This window comes from Triticum aestivum, chromosome 1B (assembly GCF_018294505.1).
Source record: "Triticum aestivum cultivar Chinese Spring chromosome 1B, IWGSC CS RefSeq v2.1, whole genome shotgun sequence".
NCBI lineage: Eukaryota > Viridiplantae > Streptophyta > Magnoliopsida > Poales > Poaceae > Triticum > Triticum aestivum.
In genome coordinates, this window is record NC_057795.1 from 314,700,794 (window position 1) to 314,716,678 (window position 15,885).

Here is a 15,885-nt window from a genome sequence, read left to right on the forward strand (position 1 = left end):
TTTCAGTGATCCACTAGCATCCTTAACATTTCTAACTTAATATTCGACTGCATAGAGACATAGAGCAGTTGACATGCAGTGGGTAGGGTTACTAATAAGAAACTGGTCAATCCAGAAACACGGAGGATGCTGGTAGACACTGGGTCTTTTCCAATAAATAGAGCCTAATGTGATGTTTGCTTATGGGAATGCGCCAAAGTGCTGGAGATGTGTTTGAATCAAGCGTGATAAATGCCTATCAATAATGAGCAAGACATAAGGATTTCAATAATGAGCCAAGCTGGGGTACTGATAGGGAGCCAAAGTCTAAAAAATAAAGTAGCCTGCTAATGGAAAAGGTTCAAAATGATGAATATCAACAGAGAATAACCACTATGCGAACCTAAAAGATCACAGGTTTCAGCTCCTTCAGTAAATTCTGCTAACCCACCATAGGACTGTATAAAGTCCACTCATCATCTTGAAGCTACAAAACCTATCACAAGGGATCTTACCTCCCATGGAAAGGGAACAAAACAACCCTTCTTGTATGCCAAATGGTGTGACTATACATGGATTGCACACAGAGGGCAAAAACTGTACATACATGCATTGTCAAGTTCTCTCTCCCTCGTGTGGATCATATATCATCCAAGCACAAATCAGAAGATCAAGAGAACTACACAAATCTACTCCACCAAGACCAGTCTTACGGCATGAATGAGCCCTAAGAGGTATGAAATATACCTCTGTTCATGCATCGACAGGTAGATTTGCCTCCATGTCAGACTGTGATGTGGCCATGTGCCCATGTCAACTCACCATATGAATCAATTGAGAGCAGCTGCCACATCCTCCAGTCCAAACTGACGGCCACCCAATCGTGATTCCTTACACCTTGCTGCAAAGTAGAACATCAGCCACACCACCATGAAGTACACCTCTGCAAATGAGTGGAGGAACCCGCCAAGAACTTTGCCACCAAATGTAACCATAATGAGCCGCCCCATGCTGCCACACACCACTGTCTCCCAGCACTTGATCAAGGTGGCATCGGTTGCCATCAATGACACAAGATAGCAGCCTTCCTTCACAGCATTGCGGCCAGGTGGACGCGGATCACGATCCATTGCAACCACCCATGGCACCACCGTGAACAACACCGATACAACAGCATCAAGAAGAGCCCACGCAATGAAGAAGCCATCGAGCTCTGGGCCAGAAATGGCTGCCGCAAGCCATGGGTTTGCAGATGCCGAAAACGGCATGAGCTTGGCGACCACAAAGAGCCTGAACAGCTGCGCCTGGTCATGCACGTCTGCAAAGAACCAGAGGCAGAGCATCTGCACAACCGCATCCCGAGTTGCCCACCGCAGGAATGCAAACCCAGTGAGCCTCCTAGCGCCCATTGCCGCACCGGAAAGGAAGAACCCTCGCCGCCGTTCAGGCAGGTGGCGCCCCGCTACAGAAGCGAACACCGTGCCGAGAGCTATGGAGTGCACAGTGATGTACCCAAGGATCGCGAGCACATGAGCAGACGAGAGCAGAGCGAGGAGGTTGATGATCGCCGCAGCGTCGCGCCTGGTCAGGTCGAGCAGCCTGAGCTCACCGCCCCGGGGCGAGGCAGGCTTCGGCGAGGAGGTCTCGTTGTGGATGGCAAGGAGGAAGGGGGAAACGGATGAGGGGAGCAGCTGGGAGAGGGGTACGGGGTAGGGTTTGGGGGTGGAGAAGGAGGTGAAGAAGATGTTGTGGTAGGAGGCGTTGCGTCGGCTGGAGGGGGCGGACGAGACCGGGTCGAAGGGTCCGACGAGGAAGTCGTCATCGGAGAGGGAGGACGAGGAGGAAGTGAAGGGGGACCGGCGGCGGGGGAGGTGGTGCTGCGGAGCCGGCGGGGAGGGCTGGGCGGGAGGCGAGAGGCGGAGAAGGAGAGAGCGGAGGGCGGGATCGCGGTCCGCGAAGGAGGAGAGGCGAAGCGTGCCAGCAAAGAGGGCTGACCGGAAGAGGAGGAGGAGGAGCGCCGCGAGGAGGAGCGGCGGGAGCGAGGCCGGGTGGAGGAGGAGCGCCGCCGCTCGGCGCAGGACGCGGCCGCCCGTACGCGCGTCCAGGCTCGGCGCCGGTGGCGCGGGCGCGGGCACGGCGGCTGCCGGCATGGCGGTGGGAGCGCTGGGCTGTGGGGATCGGCGAGGCGCGGCGAGGGCAAATGGGGAATCGAGGATGCGGAGGTTGACGCGCGGGTGACGAAGGGAACTGGAGACACGGGCTAGGCTTGGGCTTGGGCCAGTCTGGATGCTTTGGTTGGGCTTGGTAGGGCGGCATGTGATTTTGGTTTGGGTTAGAGATATCTTTCCATGTACTAGAAGAGAAGTAGGCTTTTCTCCCGCCGCTTGTCATAGTCTAAGAAATTTAGGTCCCCTCGCCTCCAGCTATCATCTTGACGTTAAGAGGTGGGGGGCCTCAGATCTTCAAGATCTTTATGTTTTTCATCAACATCTAGTGATTGTCATAGTTTTGCAAGAATAATTTTTCTCTCGTCCTTTTGATGGTACCATGAGGTTAGAGAGTTTCTCTCCTTGCAGACCTGCTATTCGGATTTGATGAGTTTATGTTGCTGTGTTAAGCTTTTTTGTGTTTGTCTGATTCTTTGTGAAGGTAAAATCTTGCGACACCATGGTGAAGATATAGTGATTCGATGGTCTGCACTTCTAGGGGATCATCCCCGGCCCAAGTACGTTCATCGATCAAGGCTTCCCATCTTTTTAGATGGGCGACTCAAAGCACTTTTAAAAATCATTATTGGTAATGTTCGTGCGGGTGAAAGAGTGACACCATTGTTGCTCCAGTCCAATTACAGCCTCTTTACCAAAGTCATTGGAGTATCTCTTTGAGCAGAGATTGATACCGCAAAGAAGGTGTTTTTAAAAGATTTCATTGTAATTCTTACTCATATGACTTACTTTGTATTATCTTGGATCTTAGATCCAAATCGGTGTACCTGTAATTGCTATGAGTATGAATAAAGTTATAGGTGTTTCTCATAAGAAGAAAAAAAGAATTATTTCCATGTTACTCACGCGTAACAGATAACTGCATGCCTGTTGGGTACAATCAATTATTGCAGTGGTTACTCCTGATTCACTCTTGGTTCTTTTCTGTAGGGAAAAAGCTCAAGGAATTTCAGCGAGGAGTATGATAAGATGATTGTATCTCTTCATTTTTTTTCGGGTAACATTCTTTTTGTTTCTTATTGCAGCTGAAGGTCTATCGTGCTTGTTAAAAAATAGGAGCGTGGGGATTCTTCAAAATCTTTGAGGTCTCAAACTGTGGCACCTATGAACCCCAGTCAGTCATTTTCTTTTCGCAAATGACATCTGATACGTCTCCAACGTATCTATAATTTTTTGATTGTTCCATGTTATTATAGTATGAACCTTGGATTTTATATCCAGTTACATGTCATTTTATATCATTTTCTACAACGAACTTATTAACACAGTGCCAAGTGTCAGTTGTTGTTTTCTGCTTGTTTTTTATTTTTCAGGAAATCGGTACCAAACGGAGTCCAAACACCACCCCAAACAGGGCGGGCCCAGGGGGTATGCGCGCCCCGATGCCTTGTGGGCCCCACGTGGCTCCATCTGACCTAATTCCACCTCTATAAATTCTCTAAAATTGGGAAACCAACAGAGAGCCACCCCAAACATTTTTTCCGCTGCCGCAAGTTTCTGTTCTTCCGTGATCCCATCTAAAGACCTTTTTTCCAGTACTCCGCCGAGGGGGAATCGATCACGGAGGGCTTCTACATCATCTTTGCTGCATTTCGATGATGCATGAGTAGTTCACCACAGACCTACGGGTCCATAACTAGTAGCTAGATGGCTTCTTCTCTCTCTTTGATCTTCAATACAATGTTCTCCTTGATGTTCTTGGAGTTCTATTCGATGTAATCTTCTTTTGCGGTGTGACGAATTGTGGGTTTATGATCAGATTATTCATGAATATTAATCGAGTCTTCTTTGAATTCTTTTATGCATGATTATTATAGCATTGTATTTCTCTCCGATCTAACCGTTTAGTTTGGCCAACTAGACTGACATTTCTTGCAATGGGAGAGGTGCTTTGTGATGGGTTCAATCTCGCGGTGCTCACTCCCAGTGACAGAAAGGGACATGACACATATTTGTATTGTTTCCATTTAGGATAAAAAGATGGGGTTTATTCATATTGTTTAGGTTTACTTTGTCTACATGATGTCATCTTGCTTAAGGTGTTACTCTGTTTTCATTAACTTAATACCCGATGCATGTTGGATAGCGGTCGATAGGTGGAGTAACAGTAGTAGATGCTAGTGAAGGAAATGTGCCCTAGAGGCAATAATAAAGTTGTTATTTTATATTTCCTTATTCATGATAAAGGTTTATTATTCATGCTAGAATTGTATTGATCGGAAACTAAAATACATGTGTGCATAGACAAATACTGTGTCCCTAGTAAGCCTCTACTAGACTAACTCATTGATCAAAGATGGTTAAGGTTTCCTAACCATAGACATGTGTTGTCATTTGATATCGAGATCACATCATTAGAAGAATGATGTGATGGATAAGACCCATCTGTTAGCTTAGTAGATGATCATTCAGTTTATTGCTATTGCTTTCTTAATGTCGAATACATATTCCTTCGACTATGAGATTATGCAACTCCCGGATACCGGAGGAATACCTTGTGTACTATCAAATGTCACAACGTAACTAGGTGATCATAAAGATGTTCTACAGGTATCTCCGAAGGTGTTTGTTGAGTTGGCATAGATCAAGAATAGGATTTGTCACTCTGAGTATCGGAGAGGTATCTCTGGGCCCTATCGGTAATACACATCATAAGAAGCCTTGAAAGCAAAGTGACTAATGAGTTAGTTACAAGATGATGTATTACGAAATGAGTAAAGAGACTTGTCAGTAACGAGATTGGACTAGGTATGAAGATACGGCGATCGAATCTCGGGCAAGTAACATATCGATGGACAAAGGGAATTACGTATGTTGCCATAATGGTTCAACAGATAAAGATCTTCATAGAATATGTAGGAGCCAATATGGGCATACAGGTTCCACTATTGGTTATTGACCGGAGAGGTGCCTTGTTGTAGGGTGAAACCCTAGAGGGGATCTTTTCACACTTAGAGGGGGGAAGAGAGCAAGAACACAGGAGGGGAAACACTCAAAAAAACCACAATCACACATCCACCAGAGTAGCAAACACATAGATCCACAAGAATACATGAACAATCAAAGGAAACAAGCACTAGGGTAAAGTTCTTCCCAAATCCAAGAAGGAGATGAGGTCTTGATGATCCTATGATGGGGATCCTTCCCTAGATGGGGGTCTCGATATCCACTAGGGATCTTCTCCTAGGAGGTCTTGATCTCCTAGAGGAGTGGATACAAGGAGCAAAGCTCTCTAATGTCTCTCATATACTTTGTTATCCTCTCTAATGAGCTAGGGGAAGAGTTTATATAGGCTAGGGACAAAATTGGGGAAAAGCGGGGGTACAACGGTCAAATGCCCATAGTGCACGCATGCACACCCGAAGGGGTCCGGTCACCTAGGGTAAAGGGGTTTGGGCACCCAGACCGGTCAGAGGCACGTGCTAAGGAGGGGGCTGGGCACCCGGGGGTTGGTGCCCCGGGCACCCGAACTGGTCAGAGGGTCGGCGCCCTTAGCTGCTGGTGGGGCCGAGCACCCGGGGGGGCTTCTCCAGCGCCCAGGTAGGAAGGGCCGGGCACCCGGGGTGGTGGTGCAGCTCCCAGCGCGGGGGGCGGGCACCCGGGACGCCTCCCAGCCAGCGGTCGGGCACCCGGGGCTCACGGGACCGGGCCCCCGGGGTGCACAAAGGCCCAGGCCAGGGAGGTGGCCGAAGGCCCGGGCACCCGGGGGCAGGAGGGTCGGCCAACCGGGGTGTCCACGCACTTGGCCGTCTTCCGTTGCTTCGCTTCTCATTCGCTCTTCTCCGTTCTTCTCCTCTAGGGCAGCTTGGGTATTCCTCCTAGCTTCTTCATGGGCTCTTCTTGATACCTAAGAATGGGCAACGTCTCCGTTTGAGGCAGAATCCGATTCTCGTGTGAATTCGAATGGAGTTCGAAGAGGAAGGAGTCAACCTCGGTTTTGATGGCACGTGCACGTTGATACGTCTCCAACGTATCTACTTTTCCAAACACTTTTGCCCTTGTTTTGGACTCTAACTTGCATGATTTGTATGAAACTAACCCGGACTGACGTTGTTTTCAGCAGAACTGCCATGGTGTTGTTTATTGTGCAGAAAACAAAAGTTCTCAGGATGACATGAAAATCCACGGAGATAACTTTTGGAAAATATAAAAAATACTGGTGAAAGAATCAAGGCCAGGGGGCCCACACCCTGTCCACGAGGGTGGGGGGCGCGCCCCCTCCCCCTAGGCGCGCCCCCTGTCTCGTGGGCCCCCTGATGCTCCACCGACCTCAACTCCAACTCCATATATTCCGTTTCACAGAGGAAAAAATCAGAGAGAAAGTTTTATCGCGTTTTACAATACGGAGCCGCCACCAAGCCCTAATCTCTCTTGGGAGGGCTGATCTAGAGTCCGTTCGGGGCTCCGGAGAGGGGGATTCGTCGCCGTCGTCATCATCAACCATCCTCCATCACCAATTTCATGATGCTCACCGCCGTGCGTGAGTAATTCCATCATAGGCTTGTTGGACGGTGATGGGTTGGATGAGATTTACCATGTAATCAAGTTAGTTTTGTTAGGGTTTGATCCCTAGTATCCACTATGTTCTGAGATTGATGTTGCTATGACTTTGCTATGCTTAATGCTTGTCACTAGGGCCCGAGTGCCATGATTTCAGATCTGAACCTATTATGTTTTCATTAATATATGTGAGTTCTTGATCCTATCTTGCAAGTCTATAGTCACCTATTATGTGTTATGATCCGACAACCCCGAAGTGACAATAATCGGGATACTTCTCGGTGATGACCGTAGTTTGAGGAGTTCATGTATTCACTATGTGTTAATGCTTTGGTCCGGTACTCTATTAAAAGGAGGCCTTAATATCCCTTAGTTTCCACTAGGACCCCACTGCCATGGGAGGGTAGGACAAAAGATGTCATGCAAGTTCTTTTCCATAAGCATGTATGACTATATTCGGAATACATGCCTGCATTACATTGATGAACTGGAGCTAGTTCTGTGTCACCCTATGTTATAGCTATTACATAAGGAATCGCATCTGACATAATTATCCATCACTGATCCAATGCCTACGAGCTTTTCACATATTGTGCTTCACTTATTTACTTTTCCGTTGCTACTATTACAATTACTACAAAACTGCTATCTTTACTTTTGCCACCGTTACCGTTACTATCATACTACTTTGCTACTAAATACTTTGCTGCAGATACAAAGTTATCCAGGTGTGGTTGAATTAACAATTCAACTGCTAATACTTGAGATTATTCTTTGGCTCCCCTTGTGTCGAATCAATAAATTTGGGTTGAATACTCTACCCTCGAAAGCTGTTGCGATCCCCTATACTTGTGGGTTATCAAGACTAATTTCTGGCGCCGTTGCCGGGGAGCATAGATCTATTCTTTGAGTCACTTGGGATTTATATCTGCTGATCACTATGAAGAACTTGAAAGACGCAAGAACTAAGATTTTTCCCTCAACTACGAGGGGAGGTAAGGAACTGCCATCTAGCTCTGCACTAGATTCTCCTTCTGCTTTGAGTAAGCTTGTGACACCTAAACCTGCTACTGCTATGAATTCTGATATGTCGCATTTTATTGATGATGCCACTTCTGCTATGCATGATACTTATGATGAAACTACTTCTATGCTTGATACTACTGTGCCATTAGGTGAATATCTTGATGAACAACTTGCTAGGGTTAGAGAGAATGAAATTATTGAAGATGAAATTATTGGTGATAGTGATGATGAAAGTTCTCCCCCTAATTATGAATTGCATGTTGTTCCTGAGGGTTATGTTATGGATGAAGAAGCTGCTAGAGCTATTTTTGCTTGCAATGATAGAGATGATCTTAAGAAGTTATTAGCTAAATGGAAGCAGCAATCTCTTAATGCTAGAATGAAACCTGACCCCGCTTTTGCTACTTCACCTATCTGTGTTGCTGATAAGGATTATGAATTCTCTGTTGATCCTGAAATTATTACTTTGGTTGAATCTGATCCTTTTTATGGCAATGAATCTGAAACTGTTGTGGCACATCTTTTACCAAGTTAAATGATATAGCTACCCTGTTTACTAATGATGAGAAGTCTCGTTATTATTATATCCTTAAGATATTTCCGTTCTCATTAAAGGGTGATGCTAAAACTTGGTTTAATTCTCTTGATCCTAGTTGTGTGCGTAGTCCCCAGGATATGATTTATTACTTCTCTGATAAATATTTCCCTGCTCATAAGAAACAGGCTGCCTTGCGGGTAATATATAATTTTGTGCAAATCGAAGAAGAGAGTCTCCCACAAGCTTGGGGGAGGCTTCTCCGATTACTTAATGCTTTGTGTGATCATCCTCTTAAGAAAAATGAAATACTTGATATCTTTTATAATAGACTAATCGATGCTTCCAAGGACTACTTGGATAGTTGTGTTGGTTGTGTTTTCAGGGAAAGAATAGTCGACCAAGCTGAATTACTATTGAATAATATGTTGACTAATGAAAATAATTGGACTCTTCCTGAGCCAATTCCTGAGCCAATTAGGCCAACTCCTGAGCCTATTCCTAAACCAACTCCGAAGAAAAGGGGTGTTCTATTTCTCAGTCCTGAAGATATGCAAGAGGCAAAGAAATCAATGAAAGAAAAAGGTATTAAAGCTGAAGATGTCAAGAATTTACCTCCTATTGAAGAAATACATGGTCTTAATATACCACCTGTTGAAGAAACACATTGTCTTGATAACCCGACGCAGGTAGTAAAGGTAAATCTCTCTATAGATATGATAAAGTTGAAATTCCGTCTACTAAATTTCATAGCCCATGCTTAGATGAATTTGATGACTTTATGGCTAGACAAGAAAGTTTTAATGCTTATGTTGGTAGAGAATTAAAGAATAATGCTTTCGAGATAGCATGCTTGAGTGATTATATGGCTAGAGTTAAAGGTGAACTTAAACTCATTAGCAAATATGCTTCTATGGTTACTACTCAAGCTGAGCAAGTACATAAAGCTCAAAGTGATTTGCTTGATGAATTAAATAATAAACATGATTTTTCTGTTTGAGTGGCTACTAGAACTGGTAGAATGACTCAGGAACCTTTGTATCCTGAAGGCCACCCTAAGAGAATCGAGCAGGATTCTCAGAGAAATAATTTAGAGGCACCTAGTTCTTCTAAAAAGAAGAAAAAGAAAAATGATATGACTTTGCATGCTTTTAGTGAACCTGTTGTAGACACACCCGAGAATCCCAATGATATTTCTATTTCCGATGCTGAAACACAATCAGGTGATGAACATGAACCTAGTGGTAATGTTAATGATAATGTTCATGTTGATGCTCAACCTAGCAATATTAATGATGTAGAGATTGAACCTGTTGTTGATCTTGATAACCCATAATCAAAGAATCAACGTTATGATAAAAGAGACTTTGTTGCTAGGAAGCACGGTAGAGAAAGAGAACCATGGGTTTAGAAACCCATGCCCTTTCCTCCTAAACCATCCAAGACAAAGGATGATGAGGACTTTGAGCGCTTTGCTGAAATGATTAGACCTGTCTTCTTACGTATGCGCTTGACTGATATGCTTAAATTAAATCCTTATGCTAAATATATGAAGGATATCATTACAAGTAAAAGAAAGATACCGAAAGCTGAAATTTCCACCATGCTTGCTAATTATACTTTTAAGGGTGGAATACCAAAGAAACTTGGAGATCCATGGGTACCAACTATACCATGCTCCATTAAAAGAAGCTATGTTAAAACTACTTTATGTGATCTTGGAGCTGGTGTTAGTGTTATGCTTCTCTCTTTATATCGTAGACTTGAATTGAATAAGTTGACACCCACTGAAATATCTTTGCAAATGGCTGATAAATCGACTGCTATACCTGTCGGTATTTGTGAGGATGTGCCTGTTGTGGTTGCAAATGTCACTATCTTAACGGACTTTATTATTCTTGATATTCCCAAGGACGATAGTATGTCGATTATCCTTGGTAGGCCCTTTTTGAATACTGCAGGGGCTGTTATTGATTGCAACAAAGGCAATGTCACTTTTCATGTTAATGGTAATGAGCATACGGTACACTTTCTGAGGAAACAACCTCAAGTTCATAGCACCAATTCTATTGGAGAAGTTCCAACTATCATTATTGGAGGTTTTGAATTTCCTCTTCCTACTGTCAAGAAAAAATATGATATTCTTATTGTTGGGGATATTCATATCCCCGTTGAGGTAACCTAGTGTTATTCTAAATTTCTCCGGTTCCATATTATTCGGAATGACTTTGTTAACAAGACTTGATCAACCTTGTTAGTGGATTCATTTTGATGATCATGAGATGGATGAAACTAGAAGGCACAACCTTCTGTACCCTTTTTTTACTTTCTATTATTTGGAATAAATAAAGCAAAAATAGTATTATCTGTCTGTTTTCTGAATTATCCGTACAATGAAAGATTTCCCGAAAATAAAAGTGCTCCAAATGCCCTGCAAATTTAGTATGATTTTTTATGGAATATTTGAGGATTTTAGGCACTAAGAACACTGTAGGGGGGGCAAGCACCTGGCCACGAGGGTGGAGGGCGCGCCCCTGTCTCATAGGCCCATGGTGGGCCCCCTCCACTTATTCCTACACTCACACACTCCATCTTCCTCCCAAAAAAATCCCCATCCAGCTCAAGCACGAGTTCTAGCTCATTTTGCTGTGATTTTCAATCTTCTTGCTCAAAGCTCCATTCACAAAACTGCTTTGGGAGATTGTTGCTTGGTATGTGACTCCTCCGTTGTGCCAATTAGTTTTTGTTCTAGTGCTTTATTCATTGCAATTTTTTGCTGCCTAGGTGACCCTGTTCTTGAGCTTGCATGTCAAATTTATGAGGTCCCAAGTAATTTTAATGCATGATATAGGCTCTAGGCACTTGTGGGAGTAGTTGCTATCAATCTTGTTTAGTCTCATTCACTTTTATTTTGAAATTCCTAAAAATTTCAGAATTTTTTTAGAGGAAAGAAATATGTCCAGGAGAATGTACCAAGGTGGTTCCTCAACAAAGAGAGGACCTAGGCGTGCTATGCGCGAGCAAGACGATGAACCACCGAGGGAAGCTGAAGTGCGGGTTTGTGAGTGGCCATCAGAAGAGTTTATGGTTAGTGCAAGCATCAAGGATGAATTTGACATGTATCTACGTAATGCCGATCTTGAGGACTTCATACAAGATAAGTGTCCTCAGTACTACCAATTGACTAATTCATTCGTGAGAAGGTTTAAATTTTCATCTTCACTAAATTCTCAGAATGTCCTGTTTGATATTTATGATGAATCTTATACCATGGACCTAGAAGATTTTACTACTGCTTGCAAACTCCCGCAGTGGGGCAATGTTCATGAACCCCACAAATCTGAATATAAAGACTTTCTTGCTAGTATCACCGTGGGAGAATCTAGGGATATAGCACAAGCTACCATAGGGAGCATTCACTTTCCTGCTATACATTATTTTGCTCTCTTCATTGGTAGATGCATTAACGGTAAAGAGGAAGTATGTCACATGTGTGTCCCTGATCTTTGTGTCCTCAAGAGTGTTCTATTAGGTAATAAAGATTACAACTTGGGGGCAACAGTTGCACATAGGTTGCATAATAATGGTATATCTAGAGATTTATTTGGTGGAAGTTATGCGACCCGTGTTGCTAATTATCTTGGTATAGCCCCACGTGAGGGTGATATGATGTTGCCTCCCGCTTATTTAGATTATGACGCTATGGTCAGGCACCGTTTTCTTTTGAGGAATGAACAATTCCTCCAGTATCGACTAATCTTTAACAGACACCGCGTTGTCCATGTTACTCTCCCTGCTCCTTCCCTTTTTGATTACCAGGCAAGACGAAGATATGTTGTTACCAGGGAGGAGGCAGCCGAACACGAGAGGAGAGCGGAGGCAGCTCGCTAGCATGTCGCAGCTCAGGAGGCATTGGCTGCTGCATCTCAGTACGATCCCAGTTATAACTTCGGATATCAGCCAGGATATCCTTGGAAATAGTCCAACTTAGGCCAAAAGCCTAAGCTTGGGGTAGTACATATTTCTCACCAACTTTACATTCATGTTCACACACTATTCTAGTTGTCGGTGCTCATACTCTTTCATTGTATTATCCACGCTAGTTTAATTTATTTTTCTAGCTTTCTTCTTGTGTGTTTGATAAACCTTAAGAAAAACCAAAAAAATTAGTTAGTTTAATTTCCATGCTTGTAGAAGTAATTAAAATGAAAACCTAAAAAGATTTCTCGTTCTTCTTTTACTTGTTGGGAGCTTTCGCGTGTAAATAGTTTTATTTCCTTTTCTTTCCTTTGGGGGTCGAGAGTAGAAGACCATATTGAAAATGTTTAGTGGCTCTCATATGCATGATTGTTGATTTAACCTAGAGCCCATATTACTTTGTCTTCTCTCTTGAATTGAATGCTTGCGGATTCCAGCTTAGTCCAATGCACGTGCACTATTATTATTATACACACCGTTTGGTCGTGCAAGTGAAAGGCAATAATGATGATATATGATGGACCGATTGAGATAAGAGAAGCTGGTATGAACTCGACCTCTCTTGTTTTAAATATGATGAGTTGATCGTTCTTGATTTAGCTTATTATGAATAAACATGTTTGCAATGACATTTAGAGATCATAGCTACTTATGCCATGCTTAATTAGCTATGAGTTTATAATGGTTTACCTTGCGTGCCAACATGCTATTAAGATGATTGTGATGTGGTATGATGGGATGGTATCCTCCTTTGAATGAATTGAGTGACTCGACTTGGCGCATGTTCACGCATGTAGTTGAAACAAATCAACATAGCCTTCACGATATTTATGTTCATGGTGGATTATAACCTACTCATGCTTGTACTTGGTGTAAATTAATTTTAATGCATGTTCATGACTGTTGTCGCTCTCTCAGTTGGTCGCTTCCTAGTCTTTTGCTAGCCTTCACCTGTACTAAGCGGGAATACTTCTTGTGCATCCAAACTCCATAAACCCCAAAGTTATTCCATATGAGTCCACCATACCTTCCTATATGCGGTATTTACCTGCCGTTCCAAGTAAATTTGTATGTGCCAAATTCCAAACCTTCAAATGAAATTCTGTTTTGTATGCTCGAGCAGCTCATGTTTCAACTAGGGTTGTCTGTATCTTCCATGCTAGGTGGGTTATTCTCAAGAGGAGTGGACTCTACTCCTCATTCGCGAGAAAATGGCTGGTAACCGGGATGCCCAGTCCCATGATCAAAAATATCAAAGCAAATCAAAATAATTAAACAAAAATCCCCCAGGGCTGTTGTTAGTTGTAGGCACTCGTTGTTTCGAGCAAGCCATGGATTGATGCTTGTTGGTGGTGGGGGAGTATAAACTTTTACCATTCTGTTTGGGAACCGCCTATAATGTATGTAGCATGGAAGATATCGCCATCTCATAGTTGTTGCGTTGACAGTGAAAGTATGCCGCTCAAAATGTTATTCATCTCTATTTTAAAATCGAGCTCTGGCACCTCTACAAATCCCTGCTTCCCTCTGCGAAGGGCCTATCTATTTACTTTTATGTTGAGTCATCACCCTCTTATTAAAAAGCACCCGCTGGAGAGCACACTGTCATTTGCATTCATTACTATTAGTTTATATTGGGTATGACTTGACTGGATCTTTTTTACCACGAATTACAATGTTTAGTCAGTCCTTGATCTTTAAAGGTGCTCTGCATTTATGTTTTGCGGTCTCAGAAAGGGCTAGCGAGATACCATTTTGTTATATCATATTATGATTGTTTTGAGAAAGTGTTGCCATCCGAGTTTTATTTTTATTGCTCGCTAGCTGATTATGCCATTGATATGAGTAAATATGAGACCTAAGTGTTATTGTGAATATGGTTAGGTCATAATCTTTGCTAAAAACTTGAATGATGGCTTTACATATTTACAACAACAAGAGCAAATAGAGTTTGTAAAGTTTTTCTTTATCACTTTCAGTTTGTCAACTGAATTACTTGAGGACAAGCAAAGGTTTAAGCTTGGGGGAGTTGATACGTCTCCAACGTATCTACTTTTCCAAACACTTTTGCCCTTGTTTTTGACTCTAACTTGCATGATTTGAATGAAACTAACCCGGACGGATGCTATTTTCAGCAGAACTGCCATGGTGTTGTTTATTGTGCAGAAAACAAAAGTTCTCGGAATGACTTGAAAATCCACGAAGATATTTTTTGGAAAATATAAAAATACTGGCGAAAGAATCAAGGCCAGGGGGGCCACTCCCTGTCCATGAGGGTGAGGGCGCTCCCCCTACCCCTGGGCACGCCCCCCTATCTCGTGGGCCCCCTGATACTCCACCGACCTCAACTCCAACTCCATATATTCCATTTCACGGAGAAAAAAATTAGAAAGAAAGTTTCATCGCATTTTACGATACGGAGCCGCCGCCAAGCCCTAATCTCTCTCGGGAGGGCTGATCTGGAGTCCGTTCAGGGCTCCAGAGAGGGGGATTCGTCGCTGTCGTCATCATCAACCATCCTCCATCACCAATTTCATGATGCTAACCGTCGTGCGTGAGTAATTCCATCGTAGGCTTGCTGGACGGTGATGGGTTGGATGAGATTTACCATGTAATCAAGTTAGTTTTGGTAGGGTTTGATCCCTAGTATCCACTATGTTTTGAGATTGATGTTGCTATGACTTTGCTATGCTTAATGCTTGACACTAGGGCCCGAGTGCCATGATTTCATATCTGAACCTATTATGTTTTCATGAATATATGTGAGTTCTTGATCCTATCTTTCAAGTCTATAGTCACATATTATCTGTTATGATCCGACAACCCCGAAGTGACAATAATCGGGATACTTCTCGGTGACGACCGTAGTTTGAGGTGTTCATGTATTCACTATGTGTTAATTCTGACGCCCGGGTAATCAAGCTACAATAACTCTCGGGTAATTATGCCACGTCACCTCGATTATTGTCGATAATCTCGCGTTAGTTCAGAACTGATTCAAATTCAAATTCAAAATCAAATCAAACGGTAAAAGTTTCCAAACTTTAAAACTAAAATGTTTGAGTTATGCCAAATAAAGCAAAGGTAATTTTGGTGAAGAGACCACACTTTAAAAAAATTGTTTAAATACTATAAAATGTATAAAACGCAGCAAGAACAATTATTTAAATGCTTTTAAATAATAAACAATTACAAACTAATTTATTTTAGGTGCCAAGTTGATTGTGGTGGTGGCATATTGGTTAACACTAATTTAGGTGCAACTAATGTATTTTATAAAACTAGTGTATTTAAAATGTAAAATTAAAACAGAAAAGAAAAAGAAATAAAAACAAAATCCAAAAATAAATGAAATGGGGGGAGATACATACACCCCCCCACTGGACCCTTGGCCCAACTTGGCCATGGCCCAGACAGGCCGGCCCATGCCTCTGGCCTACTTAGGCCTCCCCACCACCGAACCCTAGCCCGCACCCCACTCGCCCCACGCCTCGCTCCTCCTCTCCCCACCCCGTCTGGATCGAGATTGGGGAAACCGTGCCCCCGACCCCGTCGGCGCACGTCGCCATCCCCGTCGCACCTCGCCACCCCGTCGTCGCCGGTGCTCCCCATCGCCTGCCTCCTCGTCTGCCTCCCCGCTGG

General features: G+C 43.4%; 1 protein-coding gene across 1 annotated transcript; it reads right to left on the minus strand.

The window, feature by feature from the left end:
- Positions 1 to 349: 349 nt before the first annotated feature.
- LOC123121406 (uncharacterized) lies at positions 350 to 2,198 on the minus strand. Its single transcript, XM_044541370.1, has one exon. It carries the CDS (start codon positions 2,127 to 2,129, stop codon positions 810 to 812), a length of 1,320 nt encoding a protein of 439 aa, XP_044397305.1. The 5' UTR covers positions 2,130 to 2,198; the 3' UTR covers positions 350 to 809.
- Between the last annotated feature and the right edge of the window lie 13,687 nt (positions 2,199 to 15,885).